This window comes from Pseudophryne corroboree, chromosome 1, assembly GCF_028390025.1.
Source record: "Pseudophryne corroboree isolate aPseCor3 chromosome 1, aPseCor3.hap2, whole genome shotgun sequence".
In the NCBI taxonomy this organism is placed as follows: domain Eukaryota; kingdom Metazoa; phylum Chordata; class Amphibia; order Anura; family Myobatrachidae; genus Pseudophryne; species Pseudophryne corroboree.
Window position 1 is genome coordinate 817,792,385 of NC_086444.1, and position 15,818 is coordinate 817,808,202.

At 46.3% G+C, this 15,818-nt stretch overlaps 1 protein-coding gene across 1 annotated transcript in view; it reads right to left on the reverse strand.

Moving 5' to 3' along the window:
• GTF2E2 (general transcription factor IIE subunit 2) overlaps positions 1-15,818 on the reverse strand; it is a 120,743-nt gene that overhangs the window by 42,821 nt on the left and 62,104 nt on the right. The window contains exons 4-5 of the mRNA XM_063919421.1: positions 8,345-8,452; positions 2,796-2,978 (exon numbers count right to left, since the gene is read on the reverse strand). Of these exons, the coding sequence (XP_063775491.1) occupies positions 2,796-2,978; positions 8,345-8,452 (291 nt within the window). The remainder of the gene's footprint in view (positions 1-2,795; positions 2,979-8,344; positions 8,453-15,818) is intronic.

Here is a 15,818-nt window from a genome sequence, read left to right on the forward strand (position 1 = left end):
TCTTCTTCTACTCACCTGTATTCTGCAAGGGAGGTGACGACGGGCTCTGGGAATGAACCCCTAGGCGTACCTAGTGTTCCAAACCCTCAAGAGCTAATGGTGTCCTGTAGCCAAAGAAGCAGAGCCTTTAAACTCACTAGAAGTAGGTCTGACTTCTCTCCCCTAAATCCCACGAAGCAGGGAGACTGTTGCCAGCAGTCTCCCTGAAAATAAAAAACCTAACAAAAGTATTTTTCCGAGAAACTCAGTAGAGCTCCTTAGAGTGCATCCAGTCTGCTTGGGCACAGATCTAAACTGGAGTCTGGAGGAGGGGCATAGAGGGAGGAGCCAGTTCACACCCATTTAAAAAGTCTTAAAGTGCCCAGGTCTCCTGCGGATCCCGTCTATACCCCATGGTTCTTGATGTGACCCCAGCATCCTCTAGGACGTATGAGAAATGTTGCTGCTGCAATCAGGTCTGAATTAGGCCCAAAGTCCCAAACTCCTTTTGCTGAAATGCAGACCAAACTTGCAAGGAACCTTCACAATGCTTCATTGTTGCCTGCAGACACTTATATTTGTACTGCTCTCCAGCTCTTCGGCCAACAAACTGCCTTTTGTTACAGTCAAATAGTTCTAATTTTGACTTATCAGTCCAGAGCACCTGCTGCCAATCTCTGCACCCCAGTTCCTATGTTTTTGTGCATAGTTGAGTCACTTGGCCTTGTTTCCACGTAAAAGGTATGGCTTTTTGGGTGCAATTCTTCCATGAAGACCACTTCAGGCCAGACTTCTGCAAACAGTAGATGAGTATATCTGGGTCCCACTGGTTTCTGCCAGTTTTGAGCTGATGGCACTGCTGGACATCTTTCGATTTTGAAGTGAAGTAAGCATGAGGTATCTTTCATCTGATGCAAGTTTCCTTGGCCGACTACAGCATCTACGGTCCCCAACGTTGCCTCTTTCTTTGTGCTTCTTCAAAAGAGCTGAAACAGCCATCTTGAAACCACAGTCTGCCCTGAAATCTTTGCCTGGGAGAGTCCTTGCTGATGCAGTATAACTACCGTCTATCTGACCTGTGACATACGTTACCTTTGTAGCAGTTTGGCTGTTCCTCACCCAGTTTTAATCCTCCTACACAGTTGTTTCTATTTCACTTAATGACTATTTCAACCTACATATGAAAAGGATTATCATTATCATCTATTTGGTATGACTGGTTAATTTTACACCTGACTATAATCCTACAAAATCCCTGACTTTGTGCAAGTATACCTAGAAGAACTGTTGCTGTTTTGAAGGCAAGGGGTGGTTGATTTGATTTAGATTTATCTTCTGTTCATTCACTTTGCATTTGGTTCACTGATAAAACTATTAACACTTCTATTTTTGAAGGCATTCTTGCTTTGCAACATTTTTTCCACACCTGCCTAAAACTTTTGCACAGTATTGTACATCACTACCTTACATCCCCTATACCCTGCACTAAATAACTACATACACCCTATATGCCACACTACATCACTACACTACATCCCCCCTACAAGCCGCACTACATCCCCTTATCCGCTGCACTACATCCCACCTACAAGCCGCAGTACATCACATCCATGCATTACATACCCCCTATACTGTACGCTGCACTACATGACTGCACTGCATTCCATATAATAACATGAACACTTCCTACAACCTCCCTTCACATGCACTTATCATGACGAGGTTATCTGTCCAATGGAGAGACAGGGTACAATGGATGGAGGAGCAAACCTGGTCTTCTTGCCGGGAGACAGCAAAGTATAGGGGGAAGGGGGTAGGCGTGATTCTTTGGCCAGGAGATACCAGGGTAATGGGGTATGGGGACAGGGCCATGGGGCAAATCATGAAGGGGGCAGACCTGGTCTTACGGATGTGTTTCAGTGGCAGGGCCATCAAGAGATCCCAGGCAAGCCCAGCAGCAAGAGCAGACCATGTCTCCCTCATTGGCAGCAGTAACTAAAGAGACAGAGACGTAGGGAGAGATGATCGGAGGGCCTCTTGCCCCCCCCCCCCCCCCTCCAGCCAGAACGCATTTGCATGCTTTTTGTCACTGCCTACGGTGCAGTGGCACGGCTGCATAGTAATGAGTCAGTATAATTCATTATAATGCCAATGGGTGTGGGCCCCATCATAGCAGTGAGCCCTGGTGCAATGCACTGGCTGCTCCGCCGCTAATTTTGCCTTTGGCACTGAGCATCAACTCACTTGATCACTAAATCGTAAAACTGAGCCACAGGAGGTAAATTACATACTTTCCACGGCTGTTAAAAAGAAAGTGATTACTACCCTGCTACATACAGCTAAAGCTCCACCCACGTGTCCTATATTGATATAGGTCAAAAACCTAGGCCTGCAACAGTGCAACATATTAGTGCCCCTGCATACCCAGCTAGCACCGGACTGGGGCAAGAAAGGCCAACCAGGGAAATGTAGTAGTAGAGGCCATTGTTTAGGGGTGTGGTCAGCCACCCCAGAGATTTTGGCTAGCCATTAGAGAGTGCATGGGCCCCTTAATGAATATATATAGTAAATACTGCTAGTGCATGCATGATAGACATATGTATAACTCATGTGCATAGTCTAGAACTTGATCCTTAGAGGAGAAGGTGGGCCCTCAGACAGTGGGGCCCACCCTGTACCCCCTGTGGGCCAGTCCGACCCTGTATCCAGCACTACACTTAAAGAATAATAACCATGTTTCATAAGGTTAATAAAAAACACTGGCTACATGTCATAACTCATGTGAAAATCAATTACAATAGAGAGGGTACCGATACCTTAATAGCTTTCTGTGCATTGGGAAGCCCTTCTTCTATGTCTTCCAGTAAGATGCCCCCTAGCCCTCTCTGATCATGCTTGTCCAGGAGCCGCAGAAGTGCCTTCTTGTCTTTTAAGTTATACTTCGGTTTGAAAGCATATCTACCATCAATTATATCAATTTTAGGGTTGTTTACCAGAGCCTAAAAAAAGAACAAATAGAAATACTTTGACTGCTTGCACAATATATTACACTGAAATGAACGCATACAACAAGACAAGAGAATTGGAGATAAACATTTTGTCAAAAAAGTGAATATAAGTTTTGGATACATCAAAGTAACCACCTGTGTGTGGCTATAACTGCTGACCACACTTGTGGCATGCTCTCTACAATGGATGTCAAATATTGTATGTGATGCTCCCCTTCACTTGCAGAAGTTCCCACCAATGTGTTGCACCTGTAGGTTGCTTGGCTTTCACCCTTCTGTCCAGTTCATCCCAAACCAGTTTGATGAGGTTTAAGTCTGGAGACTGTGCTGGCCAGCCCATGATTTACCTTTTCCTCAAAGGTAATTCTGACGGTATGCAGTTTATTTTTGACGCCCAGAATCCCGACATCAGACAATGCCGACAGTCGGAATCCCGGTGCACAGGGGCTATTCCCACCCATAGACTGGGAATAGAACCTGTGGCAAGTGCAGTGAGCCACCGAGCCTGCAATGTGGCTAGCAGAGCGAGCCCGCAAGGGGACTCTTTGCGCTCGATCCACTGCTGGCATACTGGCACCCAGGATGCCGTTGTCGGTATACTGACGGCCGGCAAATCATACTGATCCCATTCTGACATAGCCTGGATGTAGGGTTTGGATCATTATCTTGCTGTAGGGTGAAACCTTGACCTTTGAGGCAAAGACCAGAGGGCATTGCATGGTACCGCAAAATGCTGTGGCAGCCCTTTTGGTTCAGGATGCCAGTCACTCTGTGCAGATCGCTACCTTAAGAGCCAACAAAAGAGGTCCAGATCATAATGATTTCTTCTCGATGAACAGTTGGTGTCACACAAAGAGTAACTATCCTTTTGCCTATTCGATGATATAAAAAAACTCTGCGTGATGAATCAAAGATTTACATTTTTTATTCATCGGTCCATAAGCCCATTTTGCAGTCTTTAGTGGTCCACCGCAAATGGCTGCCTCGGTGCTGCTCTGCCAAGCAGCCTTAGTTTTTAGTCTTAAATGTATAATATGTCTACTGTACAGTTGCATATGTGCAGTATGAACTCATATGTGTAATGTTTGTAATGTATGCTACGTTTTTTCCTCCATGTTGCTGCTTGGCGATGCATTGTACCACAAAGAATTCCTAGTGTACGTGAGTACACCTGGCCAATAAAGCTGATTCTGATGGTATAGGGATCCTGGCGCCTGGGATGCAGACAGTCAGAATACAGACAGCGCATGACAAAGCTCAGGATCCCGACACCTAAAACCACCCTCCCGCATGCAGCCTAACCCTCCCTGGTGGTGCCTATCCCTAACCCCCCCATCCCCACAGCCTATAACAACCCACCTTCCCCAGGGTGCCTAAATCTAACCCTCCCTCCCCGCAGCCTAACCCTAACCTTCCCCACTAGCAGCCTAACCCTAACCCTCCCTCCCAAACCTATATTTAATGCTGCAGAACAGTTGTAAGTTCTTAACCCATTACTTGTTCCCTTTGTATAATGCACTGTACAATATTTAGTTTCTGCTAAACTTTTTTTTTTTTTTTTTCTTTAACCTCCATAAGCTTACCTTTGTACCACTTTGGGTTTTCACTGGACTTCAATTTACTACGGACTACAATTCAATAAATTCTAAGAGAAAATTGAAAAATTAGGGTGTTCTAAAACTTTTCTCCAGTCTGCCTTAGAAAATTGTATCTATATTTCTTTTTTTATCGACGGACCACCAATTCCTGTCTTCTTGCACTCCTGGTTCTTCTTAACATTTGGCATGACAGGGCTAGCTCGGACCTGCAGGGAGCTAGTAATATTAAATTAACCTATTATTATTGATAACAGCACACCCATTGCACCCTCTGCGGTTCTACCAGTCCTGGCTGGTAAAGACTAGTGCTGGTTAGTGGAAAATTGGGAGAAACCCCACACTCCTTGTCCTCCCAGTTTTTTCACTACCAGTTTGGCTTCAATGACTAGGGTTAGATGTCAGTTTGGTAACGTTTTTTTTTTTTTTTTTTTTTAACTAAAACGGCAACATATATAGAGCCTAAGGATTTGTGCAGCTCTTTTTTCAAATGCACCTATTTGAGGCCGCTCATTTATTTGGTCTGGTTTGAACCTATCGCTTAGCGAAACTGGGTTTTCTATCATTATTACTATCCTTTACGTAGCACCACAAGGGGTCGGCAGCACATTACAAAGTACATATACAGAAACATATGAACAAAACTAGAACCCAAAGGCTTGGTGCCGTTGAAGGCAGTGGGGAGTAGATGATGGTGCAAGTGAAAGAAGGAAAAGCATATGAGGGAAGAGGGCTCTGCTCTTGCAAGCTTACAGTCTATACTAGAAAAAAAAAAAACAGTGGGTGGTACAGTGCTTTGATAGTGAATCATAGGGTGTGTACTGCGTGTCCGGCGGTCATGGTCAGCATACCAACGCCTGCATCCGGGGAGCGAGTGCAACAAGGCCCTTGTGGGCTCGCCAAGCTGTGGGCTCGGAGGCCACGGGTTCTATTCTCACTCTATGGGTGTCGTGGACACCCACGAGTAGGTATAGTCCCTGTTGGTCGGCATGCCGACCGTCGGGATTGTGAGGGTGTGGAATGTTGAGGGAGGTAATGTGATCGTCGATCACGTAACTACATCCAGAATCATGTAATCAAACAAAATCCAAGATCCTGACTGTAAAAAAGAAGAGCAAAAACGGAATGACTGGCAAACCAGGTAAATAGAGTATACAGAAACACATTAATGGCATTAACAATATTAACAGAAATATGCAACCATGCTATGTACTATGTTAGTCAATGTGAATTAGTGTGTACAGGAGAGGCGGATTTAGACCTCATGGGGCCCTAAGCAAGACACTGATTTGGGGCCACATTCCTAATAAATTTTATTTTTTATATGTAAATTCTTACGTGTTATTATTACCTGGGAGCAATAAACAGATGACCAAGAGGTCTTTCAACTGCACTTGCATTACACTCAGACAGAAAACGGTCAGGTAATCACATAAGTGTTGTAAAATCCATTATTATTAATATAATAGTACAATCATGTTACAACAGTATCACCTGTAGAAAACTACAACAGTCCCTGCACTGTTCTTCTGAGGCTGCATGGGTGCCTGCGCCTGTACAGTGTAACCCTGCATTAGCTTTACTGCATAGCTGAAATTGTAGTGGATGCAGAACTGCTGACACTGTGCAGTGTGCGGCTACATGCACCCTCACCTTCCTGGCCTATAGTTTGCTGCACATCCTGCATTGATGGTAGTGCCAAGAGTGTACAATATGTAGAGCATGAAACTGTACTTTGCAGTGCATCCCATGCAATGTGTTCCAATTTGAAAAAATTCCAAACTATAAGTTTTGAAGCTAAACTGCAAGGTACAGTATAGAACTTTTTTTGCTAATACCAAACAGGATCCCCATGGGTGCTCACTAGGTAGAGGGGAATGCTTCAAAGTGTGTGATTGTCTGGGAAGGAGAGAGGAGAAGCATTCTGGTGAGAAGAGGGTTTGCCTGGGAAAGAAGAGAGATCCATGTGTAGTTTAGAACCATGCAGGAAGCCTGCAGAGAGGAACTCATGAAGTGACACCCTGCCTCTGCATCCCAAGTCTGGAAATGAAAGAAGCTGCTGTGGCTTCCACTGAGCTAGGAGCAGTGAAATGAATGGAAACTTGTTGTGGCGGGTGCTGTGAGTGTGAGGACAACCTGCATACAAGAATGCATACAGTCTCCCAGAGCTAAAGCAGTGGGAAAGGGGTAATCTGCAAGAGAGGACCAAATCAGAGAAGGCTTTAATTGAATCCAGTGGTGATTAATGTCATAATTGTAACCCCTAACTCGGACACCTCCTTCATGAGAAAAGGAGCCGCTCAAGATAATAGCAAAACAGACGCTGTATGCGAACCAACCCCCCTCCCTCGATCCCTGATAAGTGTATGCTGCCACCGTGCATCTCGCCCAGCCCCCCACTCCCTATCAGTGTATGCCGCCGAACACCAAAACCCGCTCCCTTCATCCAGGTGCACCCCAAATCCCCTCCCCAGACACACCACTAGTGTACAGAAAAAAAAGCAATCCAGGCAGACGCAGCAGTTCCATGAAGCATATTTCTCGCAGCAGACTTCACTCTTCTTCACTAGTGCGCGTCCCAGGCCGGCTCCTCTCTCCATGCATGTGATGTCATTACAGCTCACACACCAGGAGCAACACAACAATAAGATACAGCACTGACTGCGGCCATTTTTAGTGGAGTTTGCAGTCCAACTTTTTTCGGCCCCGTCTGCGGACCCGAGACCCACCGGGCCCTAAGCAGCAGATTTGTCCACATAGCGGTAAATCCGCTACTGCTTAGGATCGAGTTGTCAGTACAGACAGTACAGTCACTGTGTAAATAGTGGGATTTTCAGCGGAGGATAGACTGATTTGAGGGACTGAAAACTCAAATAGTAAAATGCTAAACAATTGGCAAACAGAAAATAATTATTTAAAGAGCTGGAAAATACTAATAATGTTTTTAGAAAACACAAATAGACTTGGCAAATGAAGTCACCAGAAAGCAGTACATAATAAGAGAATATTTTCCAACAATCAGCTCATGTGGAGAGCTATAGGTCAATACTGTGGTTTTCAATCCAAGGCACAATAGATAAGAACCCAAAGAAAAGAAAGGTGAGTGGTCTACGCCCACAGGAGTTCTCATTCACATGAGATACTTTGTCCACAAACAGTTGTTTCATTATTATTATTATTATTATTATTATTATATAGAAGGAATGGAACTTGTAGGGAATATGCAGTCTTTCAGTCACATAAATGTCTTTTGTGTTTAGAAAACATGGAAGAAGTGTATTCATTTATTTTAAATGATGAAATGCATAAATAAGTATTTAATTATGCCTTTTTAAAGTGTAATAGGGGAGATGTGCGCTTTTTACAGAAAAGCTGATTAGTCTGTGCAGAAACAATAAAGCATTGAGCAAGAGTTGCTAAAAAGAACAGTAATGTAATTATGATTTTGTTTGCTAACATTTGGTTCATATTAAAACACAAAGGCTGAATAGTGTTTAGATCACGTTCTCAGTTTGGGTGTCTGCTCTCATCTATACATCTGACTACAAGCTTTCCTAAAGCATATAACTCAGGCCCAGCCAACCTGTGGCTCTCCAGCTGTTGTGAAGCTACAAGTCTCAGCATGCTCTGCCATCGTTCTGCAATTAGGGAGTGACAGGGCATGCTGGGAAGTGTAGTTTCACAACAGCTGAGAACACAACAGGTTGGCCAGGCCGGATATAGGTAGTCGATGCAAAGACTGACAATAGGCTGGACCTTTACCTCAGACATAAGCCATTGCTTCTGCTTGATCCCGATGTCAAGGTGCTGTGTTTCATCCAGGATTTCCTCCAGTGACAGTGGATGTGTGTCCCCTCGCTGGTGCCGCGTCTGTATAAAGTTACAAAGTAACAGCTGAAAAAGTTTAGTCATTTCTCCGCTATAAACCTTTACATGTATTTGTACACCCGACTTGCAACATTTACCATAAGACATTACTTTATTTTTCCTAAAACCTTCTGCAATTTCCATTCATCGATACCCGATTAAAGGTACAAAAAAAAAAGAAGAAAAAAAAAAAAAAGGCACACAATCAAGCCTTGAAAGGTAAAATAGAATTTTAATACCTACCGGTAAATCCTTTTCTCTTAATCCGTAGAGGATGCTGGGGTCACTTCAAAAACCATGGTGGGTATAGACGGGATCCGCAGGAATCATGGGCACTTTAAGACTTTCAAAGGGTGTGACCTGGCTCTTCCCTCTATGCCCCTCCTCCAGACTCCAGTTTAAGGAAACTGTGCCGAGGGAGACGGACATTTCGAGGAAAAGAATTTATTGTTAAACCACGGTGAGCATCTTACCAGCTCACACCTCAAGCATGCCACAGAACGTGGCATTCAATAGAAAACAAGCCAACGGCATGAAGAATTTTCAGCACTATGCTGACAAAACCGTAACACAACCTGTGTGAAACCACAACCAATAACTGCAGATACAGTACGCACTGGGACGGGCGTCCAGCATGCTCTAAGAGAAAAGGATTTACCGGTAGGTATTAAAATCCTATTTTCTCATACGTCCTAGTGCTGGGGTCACTTCAAGAACCATGAAGTTTATACCAAAGCTCTAGAACGGGCAGGAGAGTGCGGATGGCTCGGCAGCACGGATTGACCAAACTTAAGGTCTTCATCGGCCAAGGTGTCAAACTTGTAGAACTTTGCAAATGTGTTTGACCCCGACCAAGTAGCTGCTCGGCAAAGTTGCAATGCAGAGACCACCCGGACAGCCGCCCAGGATGAGCACACCTTTCTAGTAGAATGGGCCTTCACCGATACCGATAACGGCAATCCAGCAGTGGAATGAGCGTGCTGAATGGTGTTCCAGATCCAGCATGCAATGATCTGCTTGGAAGCAGGACACCCAACCTTGTTGGAGGCATACAGGACAAACAGAGCCTCTGTTTTACTAATCTGAGCCGTTCTGGCGACATAAATCTTCAAAGTTCTGACCACATCCAGAGATTTTGACTGAGTGAAGGCGTCAGTAGCCACAGGCACCACAAAAGGTTGGTTCATGTGGAAAGAGGAAACCACCTTCGGTAGAAATTGCTGACGTGTCCTCAATTCAGCTCTATCTTCCTGGAAGATCAAATAAGGGCTCTTGTGAGACAAGGCCGCTAACTCAGACACCCGCCTTGCAGATGCCAAGGCCAATAGGATGACCAATTTCCAAGTGAGGAATTTCAACTCCACCTTCCAGAAAGGTTCAAACCAATGTGATTGAAGGAACTGCAACACCACATTACGATCCCAAGGTGCCACTGGAGGCACAAATGAAGGTTGGACGCTTAACACGTCTTTCACGCAAAACTGAACTTCCGGAAGGGAAGCTAATAGTTTCAGAAAGAAAATTGCCAATGCTGAAAACTGGACCATAATGGAGTCCAACTGCAGTCTGCATTTCCCCCAGCCTGTAGGAAACGGAGAAAACGCCCTAACTGAAACACTTCCGTTGAACACTTCTTGGATTCACACCAAGACACATATTTTCTCCAAATACGGTGGTAATGTTTAGACATTACTCCTTTCCTGGCCTGAATAAGAGTGGGGATGACTTCCTTGGGAATACCCTTTCAGGGTAGGATTCGGCGCTCAACAGTCATGCCGTCAAATGTAGCCGCGGCAAGTCTAGGTACACGCACGGTACCTACCGTAGTAAGTCCTCGAAGAGGAAAAGGCCCAGGATCTTTTAATGAGCAATTTCTGAAGATCTGGGCACCAAGCCCTCCTTGGCCAGTCTGGGGCAGTGAAAATTGCCCAAACCCTTGTTCTTATTATCACGAGAACTTTTGGGATCAGTGGAAGTGGAAGGAATACACTGACCGGAATAGCCACTGGGTCACCAGAGCATCTACTGCTATTGCCTGAGGGTCTCTCGACCTGGAACAATTTGTCTGAAGCTTCTCGTTGAGACGAGAAGTCATCCTGTCTACTGGAGGAACTCCCCAAAGACTTGTCGTCTCTGCGAAGACTTCTTGGTGGAGGTCCCACTCTCCCGGACGGAGATCGTGTCTGCTGAGGAAGCATGCTTCCCAGTTGTCCACCGGAATGAAAATTGCAGACAGAGCCCTTACATATTTTTCTGCCCAGAGGAGGATCTTCGTCACCTCTGCCATTTCCGCTCTGCTTTTTGTTCCGCCTTGCTGTTACCTTGTCCAACTGGATCTGCACGGGGTGATCTTGAAGAAGATGTACCACCTGTTGAAGGCCGTTGTAAATGGCTCTCAATTCCAGCATATTCATGTGAAGGCAGGCTGCCCGACTTTAGCATTTTTCTTGGAAGCTTTTCCCTTGAGTGACAGCTCCCCAGCCTAGGAGACTTGCATCCGTGGTTACCACGACCCAGTCCTGATTCCCAAACCTGCGTCCCTCTAGTAAGTGCGAGGTGTGGAGCCACCACAGGAGCGAAATCCTGGCTTTTGACAACAGGATTATCTTCCAGTGCATGTGTAGGTGGGAACCGGACCCCTCGTCCAACAGGACCCACTAGAACACCTTGGCAAGGAACCTGCCAACTGAATGGTCTTGTAGGCCGCAACCATCTTTTCTAATGTATTGATGGATTGACACTCCTGCTCGTCTCAGACTTTGTATGACCAGACACTGGATCTCCAAAGCATTTTCCACTGGAAGAAAAAACTCTGTAGTATCTAGTATTATTCCCAAAACCGACAACCACGTCGATGGGCCATCAGTGATTCTGGCAAGTTCAGGAGCCAACCCTGTTGTTGAAGAACGGTCAGGGAGAGTGCAACGTTTTGCACCAACTGGTTTCTTGATCTCGCCGTTATCAGGAGACCATCCCAGTACGGGATAAATGTGACTCCGTACTATAGAAGGAGAACCACCATTACCGCAATCACCCTGGTGAAATTGGTAATGACCATCCTGAATATCAAACCTCAGTTAAATCTGATGCGGAGGAAAATGTAATTAGATCACCTTTATTCTTTTTTCAGATTGGATCTCACTGCCCTGAGAGATTTCATCTTGGATTTGACTTTCTTTAAATAGAAATTAAGGGATGTCAGATTTAGGATTGGTCTGACCTAGCCATCTGGCTTCGGGAGCACAAAGAGCCTTGAATAACAGCCTTCTCCCTATTGTGACAGGGTACACCAGGACCATGACCTGATCCTGACACAACTCGTGTTGCGTCGCATACTACCTCCTCGTCCGGAGGAGAATCGGTAATAATGAAGAATTGGTGAGGGAAAACGCCTGGAAACTCCAGTATTCACCCTTGTGACACTATTCGTAAAACCCACGGGTCCAAGTCCGTTCCAGGACTGACTGAAAAGTTTTAGACGTGGCCCCACCGGTGTGGGCTCCCACAACAGAGTCCCAGCGTCATGCAGTGGTTCTGGCAGAAACAGAGGATGATTTCTGCTCCTGTGACCTTGGAGAGGCTGCTGACCTCTTCCCTTTTCTTCTTCCTCTACCTGCCAAGAAAAAATAAGAATTTACTTACCGATAATTCTATTTCTCGTAGTCCGTAGTGGATGCTGGGGACTCCGTAAGGACCATGGGGAATAGCGGCTCCGCAGGAGACTGGGCACAAAAGTAAAAGCTTTAGGACTACCTGGTGTGCACTGGCTCCTCCCCCTATGACCCTCCTCCAAGCCTCAGTTAGGATACTGTGCCCGGACGAGCGTACACAATAAGGAAGGATTTTGAATCCCGGGTAAGACTCATACCAGCCACACCAATCATACCGTACAACCTGTGATCTGAACCCAGTTAACAGCATGATAACAGAGGAGCCTCTGAAAAGATGGCTCACAATAATAATAACCCGATTTTTTGGTAACAATAACTATGTACCAGTATTGCAGACAATCCGCACTTGGGATGGGCGCCCAGCATCCACTACGGACTACGAGAAATAGAATTATCGGTAAGTAAATTCTTATTTTCTCTAACGTCCTAAGTGGATGTTGGGGACTCCGTAAGGACCATGGGGATTATACCAAAGCTCCCAAACGGGCGGGAGAGTGCGGATGACTCTGCAGCACCAAATGAGAGAACTCCAGGTCCTCCTCAGCCAGGGTATCAAATTTGTAGAATTTTACAAACGTATTTGCTCCTGACCAAGTAGCTGCTCGGCAAAGTTGTAAAGCCGAGACCCCTCGGGAAGCCGCCCAAGATGAGCCCACCTTCCTTGTGGAATGGGCTTTTACAGATTTTGGCTGTGGCAGGCCTGCCACAGAATGTGCAAGCTGAATTGTACTACAAATCCAACGAGCAATAGTCTGCTTAGAAGCAGGAGCACCCAGCTTGTTGGGTGCATACAGAATAAACAACGAGTCAGATTTTCTGACTCCAGCCGTCCTGGAAACCTATATTTCCAGGGCTCTGACAACATCCAGCAACTTGGAGTCCTCCAAGTCCCTAGTAGCCGCAGGCACCACAATAGGTTGATTCAGGTGAAACGCTGAAAACCACCTTAGGGAGAAACTGAGGACAAGTCCTCAATTCCGCCCTGTCCGAATGGAAAATCAGATGAGGGCTTTTACAGGATAAAGCCGCCAATTCTGACACGCACCTGGCCCAGGCCAGGGCCAACAGCATGACCACTTTCCATGTGAGATATTTTAACTCCACATATTTAAGTGGTTCAAACCAATGTGACTTTTGGAACCCAAAAACTACATTTAGATCCCAAGGTGCCACTGGAGGCACAAAAGGAGGCTGTATATACAGTACCCCTTTCACAAACGTCTGAACTTCAGGGACTGAAGCTAGTTCTTTTTGGAAGAAAATTGACAGGGCCGAAATTTGAACCTTAATGGACCTCCATTTCAGGCCCATAGACACTCCTGTTTGCAGGAAATGTAGGAATCGACCTAGTTGAAAATTCCTCCGTCGGGGCCTTACTGGCCTCGCACCACGCAACATATTTTCGCCAAATGCGGTGATAATGTTTTGCGGTTATATCTTTCCTGGCTTTGATCAGGATAGGGATGACTTCATCCGGAATGCCTTTTTCCTTCAGGATCCGGCGTTCAACCGCCCTGCCGTTAAACGCAGCCGCGGTAAGTCTTGGAACAGACAGGGTCCTTGCTGGAGCAGGTCCCTTCTTAGAGGTAGAGGCCACGGATCCTCCGTGAGCATCTCTTGAAGTTCCGGTTACCAAGTCCTTCTTGGCCAATCCGGAGCCACGAATATAGTGCTTACTCCTCTCCATCTTATAATTCTCAGTACCTTGGTTATGAGAGGCAGAGGAGGGAACACATACACTGACTGGTACACCCACTGTGTTACCAGAGCGTCTACAGCTATTGCCTGAGGGTCCCTTGACCTGGCGCAATACTTGTCGAGTTTTATAAACATGTGGAAGACTTCTGGGTGAAGTCCCCACTCTCCCGGGTGGAGGTCGTCCACTCCCGGAATGAATACTGCTGACAGTGCTATCACATGATTTTCCGCCCAGCGAAGAATCCTTGCAGCTTCTGCCATTGCCCTTCTGCTTCTTGTGTCACCCTGTCTGTTTACGTGGGTGACTGCCGTGATGTTGTCCGAATGGATCAACTCTGGGTGACCTTGAAGCAGAGGTCTTGCTGAGCTTAGAGCATTGTAAATGGCCCTTAGCTTCAGGATATTTATGTGAAGTGATGTCTCCAGGCTTGACCATAAGCTCTGGAAATTCCTTCCCTGTGTGACTGCTCCCCAGCCTCGCAGGCTGGCATCCGTGGTCACCAGGACCCAGTCCTGAATGTGCGGCCCTCTAGAAGATGAGCACTCTGCAACCACCACAGGAGAGACACCCTTGTGCTTGGTGACAGGGTTATCCGCTGATGCATCTGAAGATGCGACCCGGACCATTTGTCCAGCAGGTCCCACTGGAAAGTTCTTGCGTGGAATCTGCCGCATGGGATTGCTTCATAGGAAGCAACCATTTTTCCCAGAACCATCTCATTGATGTACTGAGACTTGGCTCGGTTATAGGAGGTTCCCGACTAGCTCGGATAACTCCCTGACTTTCTCCTCCAGGAGAAACACCTTTTTCTGAACTGTGTCCAGGATCATCCCTAAGAACAGAAGACGAGTCGTCGGAATCAGCTGCGATTTTGGAATATTGAGAATTCAATCGTGCTGCCGCAACACTACCTGAGATAGTGCTACACCGACCTCCAACTGTTCCCTGGATCTTACCCTTATCAGGGAATCGTCCAAGTAAGGGATAACTAAAATTCCCTTCCTTCGAAGGAGTATCATCATTTCGGCCATTACCTTGGTAAAGACCCGGGGTGCCGTGGACCATCCATACGGCAGCGTCTGAAACTGATAGTGACAGTTCTGTACCATAAACCTGAGGTACCCTTGGTGAGAAGGGTAAATTTGGACATGAAGGTAAGCATCCTTGATGTCCCGAGACATCATGTAGTCCTCTTCTTCCAGGTTCGCAATCACTGCTCTGAGTGACTCAATCTTGAATTTGAACCTCTGTATGTAAGTGTTCAAAGATTTTAGATTTAGAATCGGTCTCACCGAGCCGTCCGGCTTCGGTACCACAACAGTGTGGAATAATACCCCGTTCCCTGTTGCAGGAGGGGTACCTTGATTATCACCTGCTGGGAATACAGCTTGTGAATGGCTTCCAAAACTGTCTCCCTGTCAGAAGGAGACATCGGTAAAGCCGACTTTAGGAAACGGCGAGGGGGAGACGTCTCGAATTCCAATTTGTACCCCTGAGATATCACCTGAAGGATCCAGGGGTCTACTTGCGAGTGAGCCCACTGCGCGCTGAAATTCATTGAGACGGGCCCCCACCGTGCCTGATTCTGCTTGTAAAGCCCCAGCGTCATACTGAGGGCTTGGCAGAGGCGGGAGAGGGTTTCTGTTCCTGGGAACTGGCTGATTTCTGCAGCCTTTTTCCTCTCCCTCTGTCACGGGGCAGAAATGAGGAACCTTTTGCCCGCTTGCCCACGAAAAGACTGCGCCTGATAATACGGCGTCTTCTCATGTTGAGAGGCGACCTGGGGTACAAACGTGGATTTCCCAGCTGTTGCCGTGGCCACCAGGTCTGAAAGACCGACCCCAAATAACTCCTCCCCTTAATAAGGCAATACTTCCAAATGCCGTTTGGAATCCGCATCACCTGACCACTGTCGTGTCCATAACCCTCTACTGGTAGAAATGGACAACGCACTTAGACTTGATGCCAGTCGGCAAATATTCCGCTGTGCATCACACAT